Here is an 18,345-nt window from a genome sequence, read left to right as displayed (position 1 = left end):
TTATTTATTTATTTATTTATTCATTTTTACAGTAGAGGAACTGTACAGGGGGGTAGTGGGGATGAAGAGGTCTTTAGGAGGGACAGTCAAGATGTAGCCTGAAGAGATGGGTCTTCAATCTACAGTGGAAGATAGGTAGTGACTCTGCAGTCCTGACAGCAGTGGGAAGCTTGTTCCAATAATAAACGTCTGAGGCTATGCAAAGCAACATTCTTGTTATTTGATTGCGGGTAGACACAGTGTGGACAACAACATTGTCCAACAGTGGTCTAATAAGTGCATATAGTACTTTTACGTTTAAAAGCGGCTTTCATTATAACATATCTCATTTAATGTGTGTATATGTATGTGTGTGTCTCTGTGTGTTTGTGAGCGTGTGTGAGAGTGTATGAATGTGTGTGCGGCGTGCATGCGTGCGTACGTGCGTGCGTTTGTGCGTTAGGTTCTGACTCCAGCTATCTCAGCGACCTCAGTCAGAACCTTCCTAGCCTGTTGTCTGTATCCAAGCGACAGTTCCTTCGCCCTCCTCACTTCCTGCATGGTCTCGTTCAGGTTCTTTTCCAGCCTACACCGCTCCTGATAGGTCGGCGTTGCCTCCCTGACCTGCTCGGCCATTTGCTCCTCCCCCCGCAGCAGCCAGCCTATCAGCTCCTGGAGTTTGGTCCCTACGGCAACTGTGGCCTTGGCGTCCTGTGACATACCCTTCAGCTCCTCTTGAGCCAATCGCAGACGGGAAGGTAGTGACTTGTCCTCTGACATCAGAGGGACCACGGAGAGAGAGAAATCATACCCATCCATCTCTATGGTTACCCTAAATCTGTCCTCTGGATGGGGGGAGAGAGAGAGAGAAAGACAGACAGAGATCAATTCTGTTTACCCAGCTCCTCTTGGCCCATCATTCATAGGCAGTGTGTGAACTGTGAATGCCATCTGGTGAGGTGTGTGTGTGTGTGTGTGTCTGTGTGTTGCTCACCGTGCTCCTCTCTGATCCTCCTCACACATTCTGTCAGCGACAGAGCGTCGTCATGGTTACAGCCATAGGTCTGTCGCAGTTTGATGATGCGTTGTGTCATGAGCTCGAACCGCTCCTGCTGCTCATTAAAGGTCTCCGCAGTGTCAGAGAACCTCTGGTCCAGCTCTGACACACACACACGGCGCACCGCCAACCTTCCATTGCGAATCTGTGGCAGAGTGTCTGCAACAACACACATACACACACATTTGTATTTAATTCACACACACACACACACACACAAAGCCCTAAAGCCACAGCACCAAGTCAAACTTCCATATAGTACAAGCTTCTAACAACTTCTCCCAAATGTGTTGACTCGTTTTGCACTGTGGCTAGTTTGCCCATCTAGGGAGTACAGAGTTGCCATTTTAATTACAATGAACCAAAATTGTCCGTGGGTCAGGGGTTAGGGGTCAGGGCTCAGAAACAGACCAGCGCGTCTGAGTCTGGCTGACTCTGGTTTCTCAAGTCCTGGTCCTGGTCCTGGTCCTGGAGTGCTGGGCTGCAGTAGGGGCTGCCTCTGTAGGACACACACACACACACACACACACACACACACACACACACACACACACACACACACACACACACACACACAGAGACAGACACACAGACACACACAAAGAGACAGACAGACAGACAGACACACAGTCAGACACACACACACACACACACACACACACACACACACACACACACACACTTTGGTTTCCAACCTGTTCCACCCAGTGGGAGTTCAGGAGCAGCTCACACAAATCCAATCAGCCCTAAAGCATAACTTTTTAACAGCAGATAACAACAAACAATGAGTCTAAACGGAGCTACAGCGTTGCCATTGTTGCTAATCGCAGAAACATCTAGGTCATGTTTTGTTACTGTATCACAATTGATTATGAAATATGAAACGATTTCGTTTCCTCCTAGTAGTGATTGTATAAAGTACCTCGCCGTCGGTGTTTTCAGTGGGTGAAAGGCACGGGCAGCAACAGAGTAGTAGAGACATGTTTGTCGCTGATATGATTTAGGTCAATTAATCCCTGTCCCGGATTCCTAATGACGTCAGCGTCATGAGACTGCTGGAATGTGTTGTTTTTTATTTCCTGTACTTCAGCGACAGGTGCACCTGCTACGGTACTCTTACCACGTGAGATGGGAAGTGTAGGCATTTGGCAGACGCTATTCTATTTAACTGCCGTTGTGACACGTCTTGAATATGAACTTCAGACTTTTCCCAAACTTTCTAAAGTAATCAACAAAGGCAAATGAATAGGTGACGGTATCCTGTCCTATCCTAATATCCGATCCCACATTAAAAAAAAAACAAAAAAAACATTCATCAACAGTGAAGACAAGCATTCCACACTTCATTTCATCATGGTCGACTGACTTTCATCATGAAACTTTCGCAAATAACTTTTGGTTATGGTCTGAGAGAGAGGTGGTCTGGAACTCTCCTCTAGAGGGCGATGTAGCGCCGAATTCCGCTGAGGAGTCACAACATGAAGACAAAGGAGAAAAGGGGCCCAGAAGAAGAAGCTAGCTGAATAACCCCAATGCAACCAGGAAAACACTGACAGCACCACGTCTCTTTAAACCCCTGATCCGACACACACCGCGCTTTATTGACAGGGAGATCAAACGTTAAATCCTGTACGTGCTGTCTCTACAGTAAGTAGAAACACACCATTAGTTGCGATCTGGACACCTCCTTTTTTTAGTAAGCTAGGGCCAGAGCTCTGGCTAGCTAAGCTAACTGCTAAGCCAAAACAAACACAGTTGGTTACTGGGACGTTGTGAGCAGACGAGTGTGACAGACGGGCGGCATGGCCACTCCTCCGGGCGACAAGGCGTCAGTGTCCAAGAAGAAGAGCGATAGGAAGTTTGCTTCCAAGGAAGAGTACAGGCAGCTGTCCAGTATCATGGGAGTCATGAACAGCCTCAGGAAACAGGTGAGACAGAGTGAGTGTGTGTGTGTGTGTGTGTGTGTGTGTGTGTGTGTGTGTGTGTGTGTGTGTGTGTGTGTGTGTGTGTGTGTGTGTGTGTCTCGACAGAGTGAGTGAGTGTGAGTGTGTCTAACAGTGTGTGTGTCTTCTGTAGGGAACCCTGTGTGATGTGTCTCTGGTGGTGCAGGGGAGACACTTCCCTGCTCACAGAGTGGTGCTCGCTGCAGCCAGCCACTTCTTCAGTCTCATGTTCACCAGTGAGTACACACACACACACACCACTATACACACACACACACACACACACACACACACACACACACACACACCACCACCACCACCACCATACACACACACACACACAAAGGATGATGATGGTGACATAGGTATATCTCATAAATCAGACCCCCCCCCCCCCCCTATTCCTCTCTCTCTCTCTCCCCCCCCCCCCCCCCCCCTCTTCCTCCCTCTAGCCAGTATGATGGAGTCTACCTCTCATGAGGTGGAGCTGAAGAGTGCTGAGCCAGAGATCATTGAGCTGCTGGTGGAGTTTGTCTACACAGCACGGTAAGAGACTAATACCGGACTAACAACAGACTAACACAGGACTAACAACAGACTAACACAGGACTAACACCGGACTAACACCAGACTTACGCTGGACGTTCATACACATGGGTCTTTTACATTTGTTTGTCCATTTTAGATGCAATAGGAGACCTACTGATCTGACTAGGAGAAACATACTCTTGTGATATAGCAAAGCAAACAACATCGCAATCAAATAAACTGGCCTGTTTCAATGGAGAGGGCTTTGAGTAGTAACGTGTGTGTGTCTGTGTGTATCAGGATCTCAGTAAACAGCAGTAACGTCCAGTCCCTGTTGGATGCAGCGAACCAGTACCAGATAGAACCAGTCAAGAAGATGTGTGTGGACTTCCTCAAAGAGCAGATAGACGCCACCAACTGTCTAGGTAAGACCTGCTCTATTAGCCACAGTTCTATAACCACTACCAACTGTCCAGGTAAGATCTAATCTCGAGTCACGTTTCTACAATCAGAGTTCAGTCTTTATTCTGACCCAGCCAGTAGACACCAGGGGAGGCTGGTGGAGGTAGAAATTGGAGGAGGGGCTCCTTGTAATGCATGGAATGGAATGAGGAATTGTATCAAACAACACGTTTCCATGCGTTAAAATGAGCCCGTCCTCCAATTTCGACCTCCACCCAGCTTCCCCTGGTAGACACAGTATCTCTGCCCTCATGGACTGTATGGACAGTCAAAAGACTGTAGTATCTCAAGTCCCTCGTGTCTGTCCTGTAGCTAGGTATCTCTAGTATCTTCAGTCTGCCTGGTCTCTCTCTCTCCTGTAGGTATCTCCTCTCAGGCTGTCTCAAGTCCCTATAGTCTCTCTCCTGTAGCTAGGTATCTAGTTCCTCTGGTCTCTCTCCTGTAGGTATCTTCAGTCTGCCTGATCTCTCTCTCTCTCTCTCTCCCCTGCAGGTATCTAGTTCCTCTGGTCTCTCTCTCTCCTGTAGGTATCTCCTCTCAGGCTGTCTCAAGTCCCTATAGTCTCTCTCCTGTAGCTAGGTATCTAGTTCCTCTGGTCTCTCTCCTGTAGGTATCTTCAGTCTGCCTGATCTCTCTCTCTCTCTCTCTCTCTCCCCTGTAGGTATCTCCTCTCTGGCTGAGTGTCTGGATTGTCCAGAGCTGAAGGCTGCGGCTGATGATTTCATCCACCTCCACTTCACTGAGGCCTACAAGCTGGATGAGTTCCTCCAGCTGGACGTCTCTCAGCTCACACACCTGCTACACCAGGACACACTCACCGTTCGTGCTGAGGACCAGGTACACACACACACACACAAACATTTTCATACAGGCCAGGAAGATAACCATATGTCATTGTGTGTCTGTCTCTCTCTCTCTCTCTCTCTAACCGTGTGTGTGTGTGTGTGTGTGTGTGTGTGTGTGTGTGTGTGTGTGTGTGTGTGTGTGTGTGTGTGTGTGTGTGTGTGTGTGTAGATCTACGACGCGGCAGTGCGCTGGCTGAAGTATGACGTGTGTAACAGGCAGAGGTACATGGTGGAGGTGTTGGGTCGTGTGCGTTTCCCTCTGGTCTCCAAAGCCTTCCTGTCTAAGACCGTCCAGGCCGAGCCTCTCATACAGGACAACCCTGAGTGCCTCAAGATGGTCATCAGTGAGGATACTGTACACACACACACACACACACACACACATGAATATGCACGCACATACATACATATACACGCACACATACCATATATATGTTTCAATGTGTGTGATGTCAGCTCAGGTGTGTGTGTGTGTGTGCGTGTGCATGCGTGCGCGGGCTCAGTTATCTGTTCGCTGTAAGCTCAGGTGTGTGTGTATGTATGTGTGTGTGTGTGTGTGTGTGTGTGTTAGGGATGGGCATTCGACTAAATTGTCTTAGTCGATCGTCGGGAGAATTAACGATCGATTTTCGATTAATCATTAATATTTTTATATTAAAATTCACTATTTATAGGCTATATTCAAAATGCAATGAAAATACAAAAAGACAGCGTGTTTTCCTCATTGAGATCTTTATTACAAGATGAACAACTCTTGTGGCAGTTAAACCGGATCCGTTCAATTGAAGATACGCGGAGCCTGCAGCTAAGCCGGTGCTTATAAACACAACTGACCCTCGTTTTTTTTCCAAAATAATAATAATATTAAAAAAAAAACAATCATGTTAAACAATAACTTAACCAAAAATATATAATACTTAGGTCGGACAGGTTTTGCCAAATGTAACTCAAAACTATCAAAAAAGGCACCAAGTCGAGAAAGAGGGAGATTAGCCTACCCAACAATGAATTAGGCTTATTAACAAAGCTTCATAAAAAATAACCAGTAACTCACATACAACTTCAGCACCAGTCTACTGATTTTTGTTGAGAAAGATGAGCATGTTAACATGCTCTGGGGTCAGACGCGACCGCAGCCTGGTGACCGTCAGTCCAGCCGCCGAAAACACCCGCTCTGAGGGGACCGACGTTGCCGTGATGCACAGGTACCTCCGTGCTAACTTGGCAAGCCTGGGGAACCTTATTCCATTTACTTTCCACCAGTATGTAGGGGTGCAATCCAGGTGTGGGGGGGCCTCCCTCAGAAAGTTCTGAATTTCTGATTCGATGCCAGACTCGCATTGAGTGGTATAGTGCTCCCCAAGGAGTTGTGTCATAGCAGAGACCTGGGACTGAGAGGCCGCGGCTTGCTTCCGTTCTTCGTAGTGAGTTTCTATCAGTCTGGTGATAGTACGTCGTGACGGAATGTGATATGCTGGTTCCAATAAGTTTATCAGTTTTCGAAAACCTTCTCCCTCAACAATACTTAAGGGCAGCATATCCATCTCAATGAACTTGCAGATCCCTTGGGTAATTTTCTCTGCTCGTTGTGCATCGCAGCTCCCCCGTGCTAACACCGAGTTGATGCTAGGTTGAGACTGAGAGGAGGATGCACCGCCACTAACCAGGGTCGGATGCGCGTTGTTCAAGTGGTACATCATTTGAGTCGTGGCCGAGTTATACTTATACACAGCTTCGCAGTGTTTGCAGTTAACTAAGTCATTTTTTAAAAACAAAATGGTCCCACACCACACTTCGCCGTGACCTCTTCATGATTACTTTTGAAATACACGGAAACTCGCAGGTAACTGAGTAGGCCTGTGGCGTTTTTTTTCAAATATTGCCCCCGTGTGGTAAAATTAAGCAATAAGCCCCAAGAGGCCGCGGGTTTCGCTGATTTTACAACAGGTAAGGGGAGTTGTTTGGCACGACGCGAAGTCTAGTTTCATCAACTAAAAAAATAATTTAATCGACGAAATTCTAATGATCAATTAATCGATCGTCGATTAATCATGCCCATCCCTAGTGTGTGTAACCTCTCGTGTGTGTAACCTCGTAAGTGTGTGGTGTGTATGTAACCTCTTGTGTATGTGATGTGTGTGTATGTAACCTCTTGTGTATGTGATGTGTGTGTGTAACCTCGTGTGTGTGTGTGTGTGTATGTGTGTAGGTGGGATGCGGTACCATCTCTTGTCTCCAGAGGATCGTGAGGAGTTGGGAGAGAGCAGCCGGCCACGACGGAAGAAACACGACTACCGAATAGCTCTGTTTGGAGGATCCCAACCCCAGTCCTGCAGATACTTCAACCCCAAGGTACACACACACACACACACACACACACACACGCAGAGTAACGCATTCTACTATTAAGTAACTATATTCTTATCATATTTTAATACTCATCACGCTAACTTGTCGTAGTTAGCTCAATTTACGGAATGACAATAACAAAACAATTTGACTTCGATTTTAATCCGTTGTTTTGACCGACCTGCGCGTGTCTTCAGGACTACAGCTGGACAGACATCCGCTGCCCGTTTGAGAAGCGGCGTGACGCCACGGCCGTCTTCTGGGACAACGTGGTGTACATCCTGGGAGGCTCCCAGCTGTTCCCCATCAAGAGGATGGACTGTTACAACGTGGTGAAGGACAGCTGGTACTCCAAACTAGGACCGCCTACGTCAAGAGACAGCCTGGCCGCCTGTACCGCGCAGGGCAAGATCTACACCTCCGGAGGGTCGGAAGTGGGTGAGTAGGGCAAGATCGACACCTCAGGAGGGTCGGATGTGGCGGGTAGGGTAAGATCGAGTACTCAGGAGGGTCGGACGTGGGTGGGTAGGGCAAGATCGACACCTCGGGAGGGTCGGACGTGGGCGGGTAGGGCAAGATCGACACCTCGGGAGGGTCGGACGTGGCCGGGTAGGGCAAGATCGACACCTCGGGAGGGTCAGGGCCAGGAGTTGGTGGGTACCCCCACAGGTTACCTGTTCACTGTAAGCTCAGGTGTGTGTGAGTGTGTGTGTGTGAATGAGTAAGTGTGTGCACTTCCTTGCCTACACGTGTGCACACGCCTGTGAGTGCTTGCTTGCTTACGTGTGTGTGTGTGTGTGTGTGTGTGTGTGTGTGTGTGTGTGTGTGTGTGTGTGTAGGCAGCTCGGCGCTGGACCTGTTTGAGTGTTACGACACGCGTACAGAGAGCTGGCAGGTGAAGGCCAGCATGTTGATGCCGCGCTGCAGCCACGGCTCCGTGGAGGCCAACGGACTCATCTACGTCTGCGGAGGGTCGCTAGGCAACAACGTCTCCGGGAGGGTCCTCAGCAGCTGTGAGGTCTACGACCCCAACACTGAACAGTGAGAGATACACACACACACGCGCACACACACACAGTGACATACTGATGTGCACACACACAGACATACTCATGTACACACACAGACTCTTCAGATGTCTTCTGGGTCACCTATATATGTTCTCTGTCTCTCTCTCTGTCTCTCTCTCTCTCTCTCTCTCTCTCTGTCTCTCTCTCTCTCTGTCTCTCTCTCTCTGTCTCTCTCTCTGTCTCTCTCTGTCTCTCTCTCTGTCTCTCTCTCTCTCTGTCTCTCTCTCTCTCTGTCTCTCTCTCTGTCTCTCTCTGTCTCTCTCTCTCTCTCTCTCTCTGTCTCTGCAGATGGAGAGAACTGTGTGGGATGAGGGAAGCCAGGAAGAACCACGGCTTGGTTTTTGTCAACAACAGGATCTATGCTGTGGGAGGGCAGAGTGGACTGGGTACTGTACTCTGTCTGTCTGTCTCTGTCTGTGTGTGTGTAATGTAATGTAGTGTGGAAATATGATGAAACATTGTAATTTGGCATAATGTATTTCAATGTAGCTAAGGGAAAGTGTGTGTGTAGGTGGGCTGGATTCTGTGGAGTACTATGACATCGCCACTAACGAGTGGCGGGTTGCCACGGAGATGCCGTGGCGTGGTGTCACGGTGAAGTGCGCGGCGGTGGGCGGAGTCATCTACGTGCTGGCTGGTTTCCAGGGCGTCGGGCGTCTCGGACACGTACTGGAGTACCACACTGATGCTGACAGGTGTGTGTGTGTGTGTGTGTGTGTGTGTGTGTGTGTGTGTGTGTGTGTGTGTGTGTGTGTGTGTGTGTGTGTGTGTGTGTGTGTGTGTGTGTGTGTGTGTGTGTGTGTGTGTGTGTGTGTGTGTGTGTGTGTGTGTGTGTGTGTGTGTGTGTGTGTGTGTGTAACATCTCTTTCTGTATGTAACTCACTCAGTGTAATGTGTTTGTGTTCCAGGTGGGTGACCTGCAGTAAGGTGAGAGCGTTTCCCGTCACCAGTTGTCTGATCTGTCTTGTGGACACCTGCGGAGCCAACGAGGAGGAGATAGATCTGATACACACACACTCCCATGCACACTCAGGAGACACACCCTCTCCGTCATCCTCATCCTCATCATCATCGACAGCAACATGAGGTGTGCTCAGTTGCCTCTGTGTGTGTGTGTCTGTCTGTGTGCGTGTCTGTGTGTGATGCTTTTTTTGTGGACTATCTTTGTTTTATGTCAGCTTTTTATAACTCTTAAATGTCCATGCTTCTCCACATGTTGCAGAGCGAATGTGAGTTTGCGGGGTGTGGCTTTACGAGACAAACTTTGTATATACTTCTAAATGCGGTGTGTGTGTGTGTGTGTGTGTGTATGTATATATATATATGTTCAGGGGTTGGGTGGTATAGCTTGAAGGAGAGGTGCTGTAGTGGTCATCATGTTGGAGGCTAGGTACTCTATCATCCAGTAGCATAATTGCACAGCAGGGGGAGGCTGGTGGAGGTAGAAATTGGAGGACGGGCTCATTGTAATGCATGGAATGAGGAATGGTATCAAACATGCATGGTACCATCCTGCGATTTCTAGTTCCACCAGCCTCCACTGCTGTACAGCTGTCGTTTACACCCTAATTCAAGCCGAGCTGAGCTGTGCTGTGCTGGCTTGGTTATACGTCCACCATATTTGCTGTGCTGGACAATATGAGAGGAAAAATACCTAAGCCAGTATGGTTCGGCTTGGCCCGGCCCTGTAGTGTGTATTACCTCTCAGGGTCTCACGTCCTCCGGGACCAGAAATCGGATTACTCTCTTGTAAAATATAGTTTAGGTCAATACAAATAAATCTGAAACATTTGATTCATTTGTGCTGTGTCAGTTTCAGTGTATTACTCAGGAGATCTCAGCCAATCAACAGCTGTGCTTCTCTTTCGTCTGGTTTAAGCTGTAAATGTGTTTCGGTAACACTTCTTAAAGCATACAGTTATAACGCTTTCATAGCGCTTATGAACATGTATTACTGCATTATAATGTCTTATGTCACCTCATAAGACAAAAGTCCTGAGCTATTATCAGATATTTTTGGGTCGGGAAAAAAAAAAAAGGCTTAATACAGACATTACATATTATGAGGCCATTATAATGCACTCACAAACAGTACATGCCTATACTGAGTTACAATGTGTTATAGTGTATGTGTGTGCCTCATTGAAAGGGTTACCTGTTGTTCTTAGAAGTTGTACTGTGAATACAATCAAATAAAAACTGTGTGTGTGTGAGAGAGTGATGATGTTGTTACTGTGTGTGTGTGTGTGTGGACGGGGAGTTCAGGTAATAAATAGAATGCTGGTCAAGATGTGAGTGTATGGACAAGTCCATGTATGTAAACACCCAAATATGGGACAGATATGCAGAAGCCATTGTATCAACTGAAAGAGTAATTTCAGTTGAATGAGAGATAATTGAATGAGACATTTCAAGCACTTATCTGTGACAATTCACACGTGTCTCAATATCTGTCTGGAGTGTGAGGGGGGGCTACAGTGTATAACAGAATGTCCTGAGCAGAGAAGGCATGACAAACACATCTCATTGGTTAAAACATTTATATAAATTTGTATTGATTATACACATATTTGTAATATAAAAAACATGGTAAACAATGGTACATAGGCACAAATGCATATAGTGACTGTAATCTGAGTGACATAAAATCAGAAACACCTGCATCCCATTTATCCTAAACTTTAATACATTAGAACCAATTCTGAATTAATATATATACACACATATATTGTATATAAAGGAACAGGCAGACTTCACTTTTGGGAACAGAGTATGTACAGCTGCTACTGTGAAAAGGATTAGAGATGCATCCCAAAAGTCTACGTTGGCCTCCTTCCCTCTCCCTCAGCTGCTCTCATAGAAACACACAAGAGACAGTGCCCTGTATAAGTAATGGCACAGCGATGCATTTTTTTTCAAACAAACAAACAAATCTGATCAAATAAAAGCTGAGAATCTCTACTTACCTCATCGTAATTGTTTGATTTCAAATCAAAACCTTTAGAGTATAAAACCAAAAGAAGAAAAAAAAATAACATTATTGACACAGATGAAAACAATGACAGAACATTGTATGGGGAAGTGCTGCTTTCAACTGTCCCATTCACAGATCAATGCAGCAGAAGGAGAGGAGGCAAGGAGAGGAAGCCACTTTAGATGATTGAGACGAACCCCGACAGTTAAAATCCCTGTTCCCTGCTTCTCCGTTGGCGCACAGCATTCCCTGAGCTGTTTTAAAAACATTGGAATGATGGCGCTTTTCCACTGTCGCTTTAGGCAATCTCCGAAAACTGCCCCAAAGAAGCCCAGACCTGGGACCTTGGGGAGATTTTCGGGACTTTTTTTCGGGATAAGTTACAAGTAGTCATGCTGGTTTTGTGGGTGACCCTGCTGGAAAAAGTGTTTCTGACCACGTCGATCATTTGCTCCTCCCTGCTCTCCCCAAGTCCTCAGAGTCACCCTGGTGGTGGAAACACAATGCAGCAAAACAAACAACAGTGCTTGGGCCCAAAAAGGTCTGGAGTGGGACCGGGTCTCTTGTGGAAAAGCGCCATGATTGTCCAGTCTGTAAAATGCCACCTGGTCATCTCTCTTACTCTTCATCATCATCATCCTCATCTTCCTCACTCATCAGCATTGCAAATCGGTTGTTTATCTCCCGAGTGGATGGGACTTTAATTCCCCCCCCCCTCCCCTGCTTCCCCCTCTTCCCCCTCTTCCTCCCCCTTGCAGATGACGATGATGAGGAGGGGTGAGTTTTGTGGCTGCAGTCCCGCACGGCGGCCAGCATGGAGCAGTAGAGCTCCCCAGAGAGATGACCTCCAGCCAGGAGAGACTCGGCAGTGCGCCCCCCTCTGAGAGACCTGACCAGCCCATGTACCAGTGAGCCACTGAACAACCTGAGAGAGAGAGAGAGGATAAATAAAGACAGTAGAAGGACAAGTCAAACCCCTTAAGGGAGAGAAATAGCATGGTTTAAGCAATGGGAATAGTGTGCGTGTGTGTGTGTGTGTGTATATTTGTATTACCATGCTGTGTATGGTTCAGGCAGGGGCAGTAACAACAGCTGGTTGAGACAGAGCGCGCTCCAGAGGCAGGCCTGCCATTGGCTGAAACCGTGAGCCACTGCAACATCCATATCCTGCTTCTCTCCTGGCCGCAGTCTCTGTCTATCCAGCCCTGCCCCTACGCTGCGCTCTGCAGCCCAGTCTGTCTCAGGACCTATCAGAGAACACGATGGAAACATGTACAATTACCAGTAAAAAACCCTATAATTATAGTTATTATATATAATAACTATAATTGCCATTCATGAAGTGTTTCGCATTATATGAAGACAAGTAAAAAGCTGCCCATGCAACACGCAGACAATCATTCAGACACAGACTGTAATTGACCTGTGTGCTGGTTGCGTGGAGCTCCAGGCGGGTTTGAGCGGGCCAGCTCTCCGTAGACCATGCCCAGCAGTAGAGCCTGTAGCTGGGGTGGGGAGGGAGCGGGCCTGGCCCTTTTCAGCCAGAAGGCTGTGACCCCCGCAGTCAGGCGGAGGTGGGGGGGTACGGGGGTTAGAGCAGACTCCTTCACCCCCAGAACATCCAACAGGACCCCCAAACGCAAGGCCAGTGGTGCCTAGGGCAGAGACAGGGGGTGGAGGATAATGTGGACATGTGATCAGAGCATAATGACAGTATTTCAGCTAATACATTAAAACTAAAATGAGCTAAATCCAAGCCAATGCCAAACACGAAGAGAAGGTTTCCTGGACACAGATTAAGCCTAGTCGTCCTGCACCAAATCACATCGTCAATGGAGAATCTCTATCAAATGTGCTTTTCAGTCTAGGATTAGGCTTAACCTGTGTCTGAGAAAAAAATTGCAACAACATTTACATTTTAGACATTTAGCAGACGCCTTTATCCAAAGCGACAAATTTCCCTAAGTAAGTGAATCATCTATACATCAGTCATCATAAGAAAAACAAATCTATGCTAGGACCAGGGGAGATTGGCAGACACAATACTATAAGAAGGAAGAATTACTTGTTTTATTTTAATTTTTATTTACAGTAGAGAAACTGTACAGGGGGTAGTGGGGGTGAAGAGGTCTTTAGGAGGGACAGTCAAGATGTAGCCTGAAGAGATGGGTCTTCAGTCTAGGGTTGAAGATAGGTAGTAGCTCTGCAGTCCTGACTGCAGTGGGAAGCTCGTTCCACCAGTGGGGCGCCTGGACAGTGAAAAGCTGTGACCGAATAGTGCATCCACCTTGAGGCAGCCAGCCAAGGTGGAAGAGCGGAGTGATCGTACAGGGGTTTGGGGGCTGACCATTGCTTGCAAGTGTCTTAAAGACAGTGGATAGAGAGGAATTGGTTATGGTGGTAAGGAACAGAAGGAGGTCTTTGGAAATGGAAGGCCAAAGGAGGAGAGAAGGTCAAGTACTCCAGATGAGTGAAGCTTCCCTGACTGGATGTTGAAGTCACCAAGTAGTGTGAGTGGTGTGCCGTCCTCACAAAGAAGCTGAGAAGGACATCCATCTCTTCTAAGAAGTCGCCAAGCTGACCTGGGGGACGGTAGATAACAACAATGTGAAGTTTGACAGGGGAGGTGACAGAAATAGCATGAAATTCAAAGGTGGATATGGACAGGTGTGACAGAGGAAGGACATCATGTGATCACTTAGGTGAGATGAGGAGTCTTGTGCCTCCCCCTCGACCAGGGAGTCTAGGGGAATGAGAAAAGGAGTAGGCATCAGAGAGGGCTGCCGGAGTAGCTGTGTTTTCAGGTGTAATCCATGTCTCTGTGAGGGCAAGGAAGTGGAGGGACATGAAGTAGGCGTAAGCTGAGATAGCCTCTGCTTTCCGGACCGCTGACTGGCAGTTCCAAAGTCCTCCGGCGACAGTGAGGTCGTGGTCAGTTGAGCATGGTGGGTAGACTAGATTAGATGCGTTGCGAGGGGGGGTGTAGTGTCTGTGTGTCCTCCTGAGGGATGAAGTAACCGGAATGGGGAGAAAGCACAGTGATATTTGCCAATATAGAGAAAGCGGGTTTGTGGGCAATACAAGATGTAGGTAGCGCTAAATACACTCAAGAGTAGTGAAAAATAATCAAATTGAATAAAAATACTTAGTAGTTTGGCTTTCCTCGATGGACCACAGATTGACTCCATCTTTGTCAGGAGGCTGTCGCTCTTTCACCATCCGGATAGAAGATTCTGTAATTGCTGATGACTTAGCAGGGTTGCAGCGCCTCCCATCTAACGATCAGTTAACGACCAGGCAGACTTCACCACTCAGTCCAAATGTATTTAGTTCTAGTCAAAGCTGAGTAGGGACTTTAATACCTTGCAGAGGAGTTTCAGCCCCTCCCACTGGAGATTGACAGCAATTTGTTTCAAGCAGATTGTTTTCAACAGAAACTAGGTCCCAGGGCTTCAGACAGGATAGCCACAGCAATACTACCAGCAACACACTGAATTAAACAAGATTAAATTAACTTACTCAGTCTGGAAACAGACTTCATCACTCAGTCCAAATGTATTACAAAAATCTTCAATCCTCAGTATGAAATTAAATCGGAATCGTAGAGAAATAAAACTCAAAGGGATGCTGACAGGGGGTTGCTATGGTTACCTGGCTGAGCGTGTTCAGGTACAGCGTCGTTCTGGGCGGGTGCAGCTCCGTCTGGTTGCGTCTCAGTGTCAGCTCGTGCCTGTCATACTCCTCCACACACATGGGGGCGCCAGAGGTACCCTCTCCCCTTACACCCGTCTCTCCCTGCTCCATCACTACCATGCCCCTACCCGCTAGTCCGCTATCACCCTGAGGTCTCAGCTGGCTCCCTGGCCCCCCCCCACTCTCCTGCCCCCTTCCTTCTCCATGACCCCTCCCGCCCCGCTGTCTCCCACCCCTTCCCCTCTTCCCTTGGTCCTGTACACTATCTCCTTGTACACTACCTCCTTGTCCACTACCACCTTGTCCCCTACCTCCTTGTCCACTACCACCCATCCCTTGCTCCTGGTTCTCCTGCCCCATTTCCTGCCCCCTCCCTTCCCCACGACCCCTCCCCCCCCGCTGTCTCCCACGCCTCCCCCTCTTCCCTTGGTCTGGAGTCTCCTGTACACTACCTCCTTGTCCACTACCTCCTTGTCCACTACCACCTTGTCCCCTACCCCCTTGTCCCCTACCCCCTTGTCCCCTACCCCCTTGTCCCCTACCACCCATCCCTTGCTCCTGGTTCTCTTGCCCCTCCCTGTGCAGCAGAATCCCGTACAGAGCCTGACGTATGGGCAGGGCACAGCAGTGGCTGCTGGGTAGTCTGCTGTTCTCCACCTGCGGTGTGAGCATGACCCTGCGGAGCACCAGGACATCCAGGACCAGAGGGGCCAGAGCTCCGCGCCCCGCAGCCCAGGACAGGCACTCCGGCAGCGGGCTGGGATCGGCCATCTGCCCCCCTGGTGCCATGGAGCCTCCAGAGAACCAGCGAACCAGAGAGCTCTGAGGGGTGAGGTGGTAGTCCTGCATGCCTGCCCGCAGGAGGGAACAGAGACTGCTGTTCTCTCCTCCTCCTCCCATCATCCTCCCCACCTCCTCCAGCGCCTCCTCTGGTCCAGGGAAGGAAGAGAGCCAGAGGAGGAGACCCTCTATGCGGGAGGGGGGACTCTTCCCTCCCCCTCCCCTACCCGGGCAGGTCAGGTCCAGCATGGAGAGGAGAGTGGAGGTGCCCCTCGGTGTGCCGTAGTCATTCCCCGCCAGCACGGCACACAGCGGCAGCAGCTGCCGGTTCATGCCCCCGAACCGCTTACACAAACCACTCACCGTGTAGCAACGTGTGTGGATGTACTTGTTTCCCGATTTCCCGCGAAGGTCGGTCCAGTGGAAGAAACTGAACGGCAGGTAACCCCCTAGGATGAGAGAAGAAGGAGAGAAGAGAAGGTGAGAAGATGAAGATAAGATTCATTTTGTTATTGTGTGTGTGCAAATCCTAAATAATAAAATAAAAAAAAGACGTTAACATAATATAGCTAAACTGCATATATTATTAAAAGATAATAATATATGCCATTTAGCTGACGCTTTTATCCAAAGCGACTTACATTGCATGATGAGAGAGATGAGACCAGGAGACTGCTCCAATCCATTCAAGTTCAATGCACTCAAACGGGTTCCATTTGGAACAATTTACTTCCTGAAGAACCTAGTGATCTACCAGGGTTCTCGCCCAAAAAATTTAAGATTGGCGCTGCGCAACGCTGCGAACTTGGCGGCGCCACCATGTCAACATTTCAAGGCAAATTAAACTACATGTTTAGTAATGATAGAGTAACTATCTTTGATCGGCAACAACATCGTTGTTAAAAACAAAACCGAACGTGAAAGCGTTATAGTGAATTCTGTGTTTTAGCGGGATTTTCTGCACATTTTGATATGAATAAACACGAGTCAGGTTTTGATGATAAGTAATCATCTCCTCAATTTGGAATTCTGCATGCCGGATACTTCTAAGTCTGGGTGCAGGTACCCCACCTGGTAGGTCAAAGATGAAGAAGTCACTGTCATTGGTCAGAATAGGACAGCCCCACTGATTGGCCAAACAAGCGATTTCCCAGTCTGCCTCAACGGCGCACTGGACCAATGGCACGCCATGCTGGGAGAGGACCTGAATGAAGACATCTCGTGTGAGGAGGGGGAGGACCGAGGCACGGCGGCCGTGGGAGAGAGAGTCCGCCTCTTTGATCTTACTCTGCAGACGCTGCCTCACAGTGGCAAGCTTCTTATTGCTGGGGTCCATCCCTCAAAAACATAAACACAAACAATAAACAATATACCTGGGGTCCATCCCTCACAAGCACAACCAGATCACTATTAAAAAGGATTAGATTTAAGAATTCAAATAAACATACAAATAAAATAAATGTTAGACATTCTTGTTGAGTGATTCTACGTTGATAGGGATTTGTCTTGGCATTCTACAACGCAGGAAGACTATGCCAGTTTGTTTCTGCTCTAACCAACACAACCACTGAAATCACATCAGAGCCAAAATCTGAGACGAAAAATAGCACATTAGAGCTTGGCTAGGACATGACTTAAGACATCAACAGGACACATAAGCCATGAATAAAACATTCATAGACATACATGGAACATGCATATGACATGCATAGGACCTGGGCCGTACCTCCGTCAAGCACCACGTAGGGCTGTATGTTGCAGGCAGCCAGGGCAGAGAGGAACTCAGAGAGCAGGCTAGCAAAAGTGTCGTAGTCTCCCCCATGCTGCTGCTCCAAACCATGGTTAAAATACAGCCTGAAGAACAGGCTACAGCCGTCCACCACCAGCCGACTGTCCCTGAACCTCAGGTCCTGGAAGAACGATCGGTTCCCCTCCACGTAGCTGGTCAGACCCTGCACCCCCATGCTATACCATCAGACAACCTGCGGGGAGGGAGGGAGGGAGGGAGAGAGAGAGATATTAAACACATTTCTGACAACCTCCATATTGCCTTCACTCTAGGCTACAGGTTCTCACAAATCCATTGATTTGTATACTCTATGGAGAGGATGGAGGACAGAAGGACTGGTCATTCATCTTAATTAAACTATTGGAACAGCAGCTGTCAAAATGCCTACAGTAGTAGCTATTGGCAGGTACTAACACAGTACATGATCACAAACCAAATGCTGTAGTAAACAGAATGCTGTCGCAGTACAGGTCTGGTTGGTGTGTCCAATCGAATCCCTAAAATACTGTACAAGTCTACGACTGAGGTTAGCCTGTGGTTGGTAGCTGACTCAGTCAGAAATGCCCTACTGAAGCTAAAGTTAGACTATAATTAACTGTTTTAAGTTCTGTGGAAAATATTGTTCATCCTGCTAGAACAGGCGGACAAGTACAGACTTGGAGTTGCAACTATATCGCAGGCAAAGTATCATGGAACAATCTTCTATGGAAAAATACACGTGACAACGCGCGGTCATACAGTGATATATTGCATTCATGCGTGCATTGTCGATAAGTTGACATATTACTAAATCAACAGTTACATTGAAAATTGATCACATACCAGTTTCGCAACAATCAGATGAAGCGCTTACTTCCTACTTATGGAGCCGAGCGA

General features: G+C 47.9%; 3 protein-coding genes across 3 annotated transcripts; 1 reads left to right on the top strand and 2 right to left on the bottom strand.

The window, feature by feature from the left end:
• LOC310814961 (uncharacterized protein) lies at positions 1 to 2,210 on the bottom strand. The gene is made up of 4 exons (XM_083684540.1): positions 1,959 to 2,210; positions 1,448 to 1,535; positions 974 to 1,195; positions 1 to 824 (listed from the first exon to the last, which is right to left on the bottom strand). Exons 1-4 carry the CDS (start codon positions 2,016 to 2,018, stop codon positions 439 to 441), a joined length of 756 nt encoding a protein of 251 aa, XP_083540666.1. The 5' UTR covers positions 2,019 to 2,210; the 3' UTR covers positions 1 to 438.
• Positions 2,211 to 2,563: 353 nt separating this feature from the next.
• klhl7 (kelch-like family member 7) lies at positions 2,564 to 12,104 on the top strand. The gene is made up of 13 exons (XM_083685312.1): positions 2,564 to 2,964; positions 3,113 to 3,215; positions 3,432 to 3,525; positions 3,808 to 3,932; positions 4,631 to 4,806; positions 4,984 to 5,158; positions 7,024 to 7,166; positions 7,361 to 7,601; positions 8,003 to 8,204; positions 8,522 to 8,619; positions 8,745 to 8,928; positions 9,142 to 9,320; positions 11,966 to 12,104. Exons 1-12 carry the CDS (start codon positions 2,839 to 2,841, stop codon positions 9,317 to 9,319), a joined length of 1,845 nt encoding a protein of 614 aa, XP_083541438.1. The 5' UTR covers positions 2,564 to 2,838; the 3' UTR covers position 9,320; positions 11,966 to 12,104.
• Positions 10,759 to 18,321, bottom strand: aste1b (asteroid homolog 1b). Its single transcript, XM_083685024.1, has 7 exons — positions 18,292 to 18,321; positions 17,407 to 17,662; positions 16,752 to 17,018; positions 14,859 to 16,129; positions 12,631 to 12,862; positions 12,262 to 12,454; positions 10,759 to 12,132 (listed from the first exon to the last, which is right to left on the bottom strand). The coding sequence occupies exons 2-7, from the start codon at positions 17,642 to 17,644 to the stop codon at positions 11,826 to 11,828; spliced, it is 2,508 nt and encodes an 835-aa protein (XP_083541150.1). The 5' UTR covers positions 17,645 to 17,662; positions 18,292 to 18,321; the 3' UTR covers positions 10,759 to 11,825.
• Positions 18,322 to 18,345: the final 24 nt, after the last annotated feature.

The sequence above is a fragment of the Argentina silus genome (genome assembly GCF_951799395.1).
Source record: "Argentina silus genome assembly, chromosome: 14".
NCBI lineage: Eukaryota > Metazoa > Chordata > Actinopteri > Argentiniformes > Argentinidae > Argentina > Argentina silus.
The sequence above is the reverse complement of the archived record's forward strand: the minus strand, read 5'-3'. Positions and strand labels throughout refer to the sequence as shown.

What these genes read in the sequence shown, in the direction of transcription:
- LOC310814961 (XM_083684540.1), bottom strand. Translation starts at nt 2,018, where the DNA reads ATGTCTCTACTACTCTGTTGCTGCCCGTGCCTTTCACCCACTGAAAAC. An exon ending in CTGAAAACACCGACGGCGAG is followed by an intron (nt 1,536 to 1,958) that starts GTACTTTATACA and finishes TGTGTCCTACAG; the next exon opens with AGGCAGCCCCTACTGCAGCC. An exon ending in AGCCAGACTCAGACGCGCTG is followed by an intron (nt 1,196 to 1,447) that starts GTCTGTTTCTGA and finishes GTGTTGTTGCAG; the next exon opens with ACACTCTGCCACAGATTCGC.
- klhl7 (XM_083685312.1), top strand. Translation starts at nt 2,839, where the DNA reads ATGGCCACTCCTCCGGGCGACAAGGCGTCAGTGTCCAAGAAGAAGAGC. An exon ending in TGAACAGCCTCAGGAAACAG is followed by an intron (nt 2,965 to 3,112) that starts GTGAGACAGAGT and finishes TGTCTTCTGTAG; the next exon opens with GGAACCCTGTGTGATGTGTC. An exon ending in CTTCAGTCTCATGTTCACCA is followed by an intron (nt 3,216 to 3,431) that starts GTGAGTACACAC and finishes TCCTCCCTCTAG; the next exon opens with CCAGTATGATGGAGTCTACC.
- aste1b (XM_083685024.1), bottom strand. Translation starts at nt 17,644, where the DNA reads ATGGGGGTGCAGGGTCTGACCAGCTACGTGGAGGGGAACCGATCGTTC. An exon ending in CTACGTGGTGCTTGACGGAG is followed by an intron (nt 17,019 to 17,406) that starts GTACGGCCCAGG and finishes TATGTTTTTGAG; the next exon opens with GGATGGACCCCAGCAATAAG. An exon ending in TCCACGCAACCAGCACACAG is followed by an intron (nt 12,455 to 12,630) that starts GTCAATTACAGT and finishes GTTCTCTGATAG; the next exon opens with GTCCTGAGACAGACTGGGCT.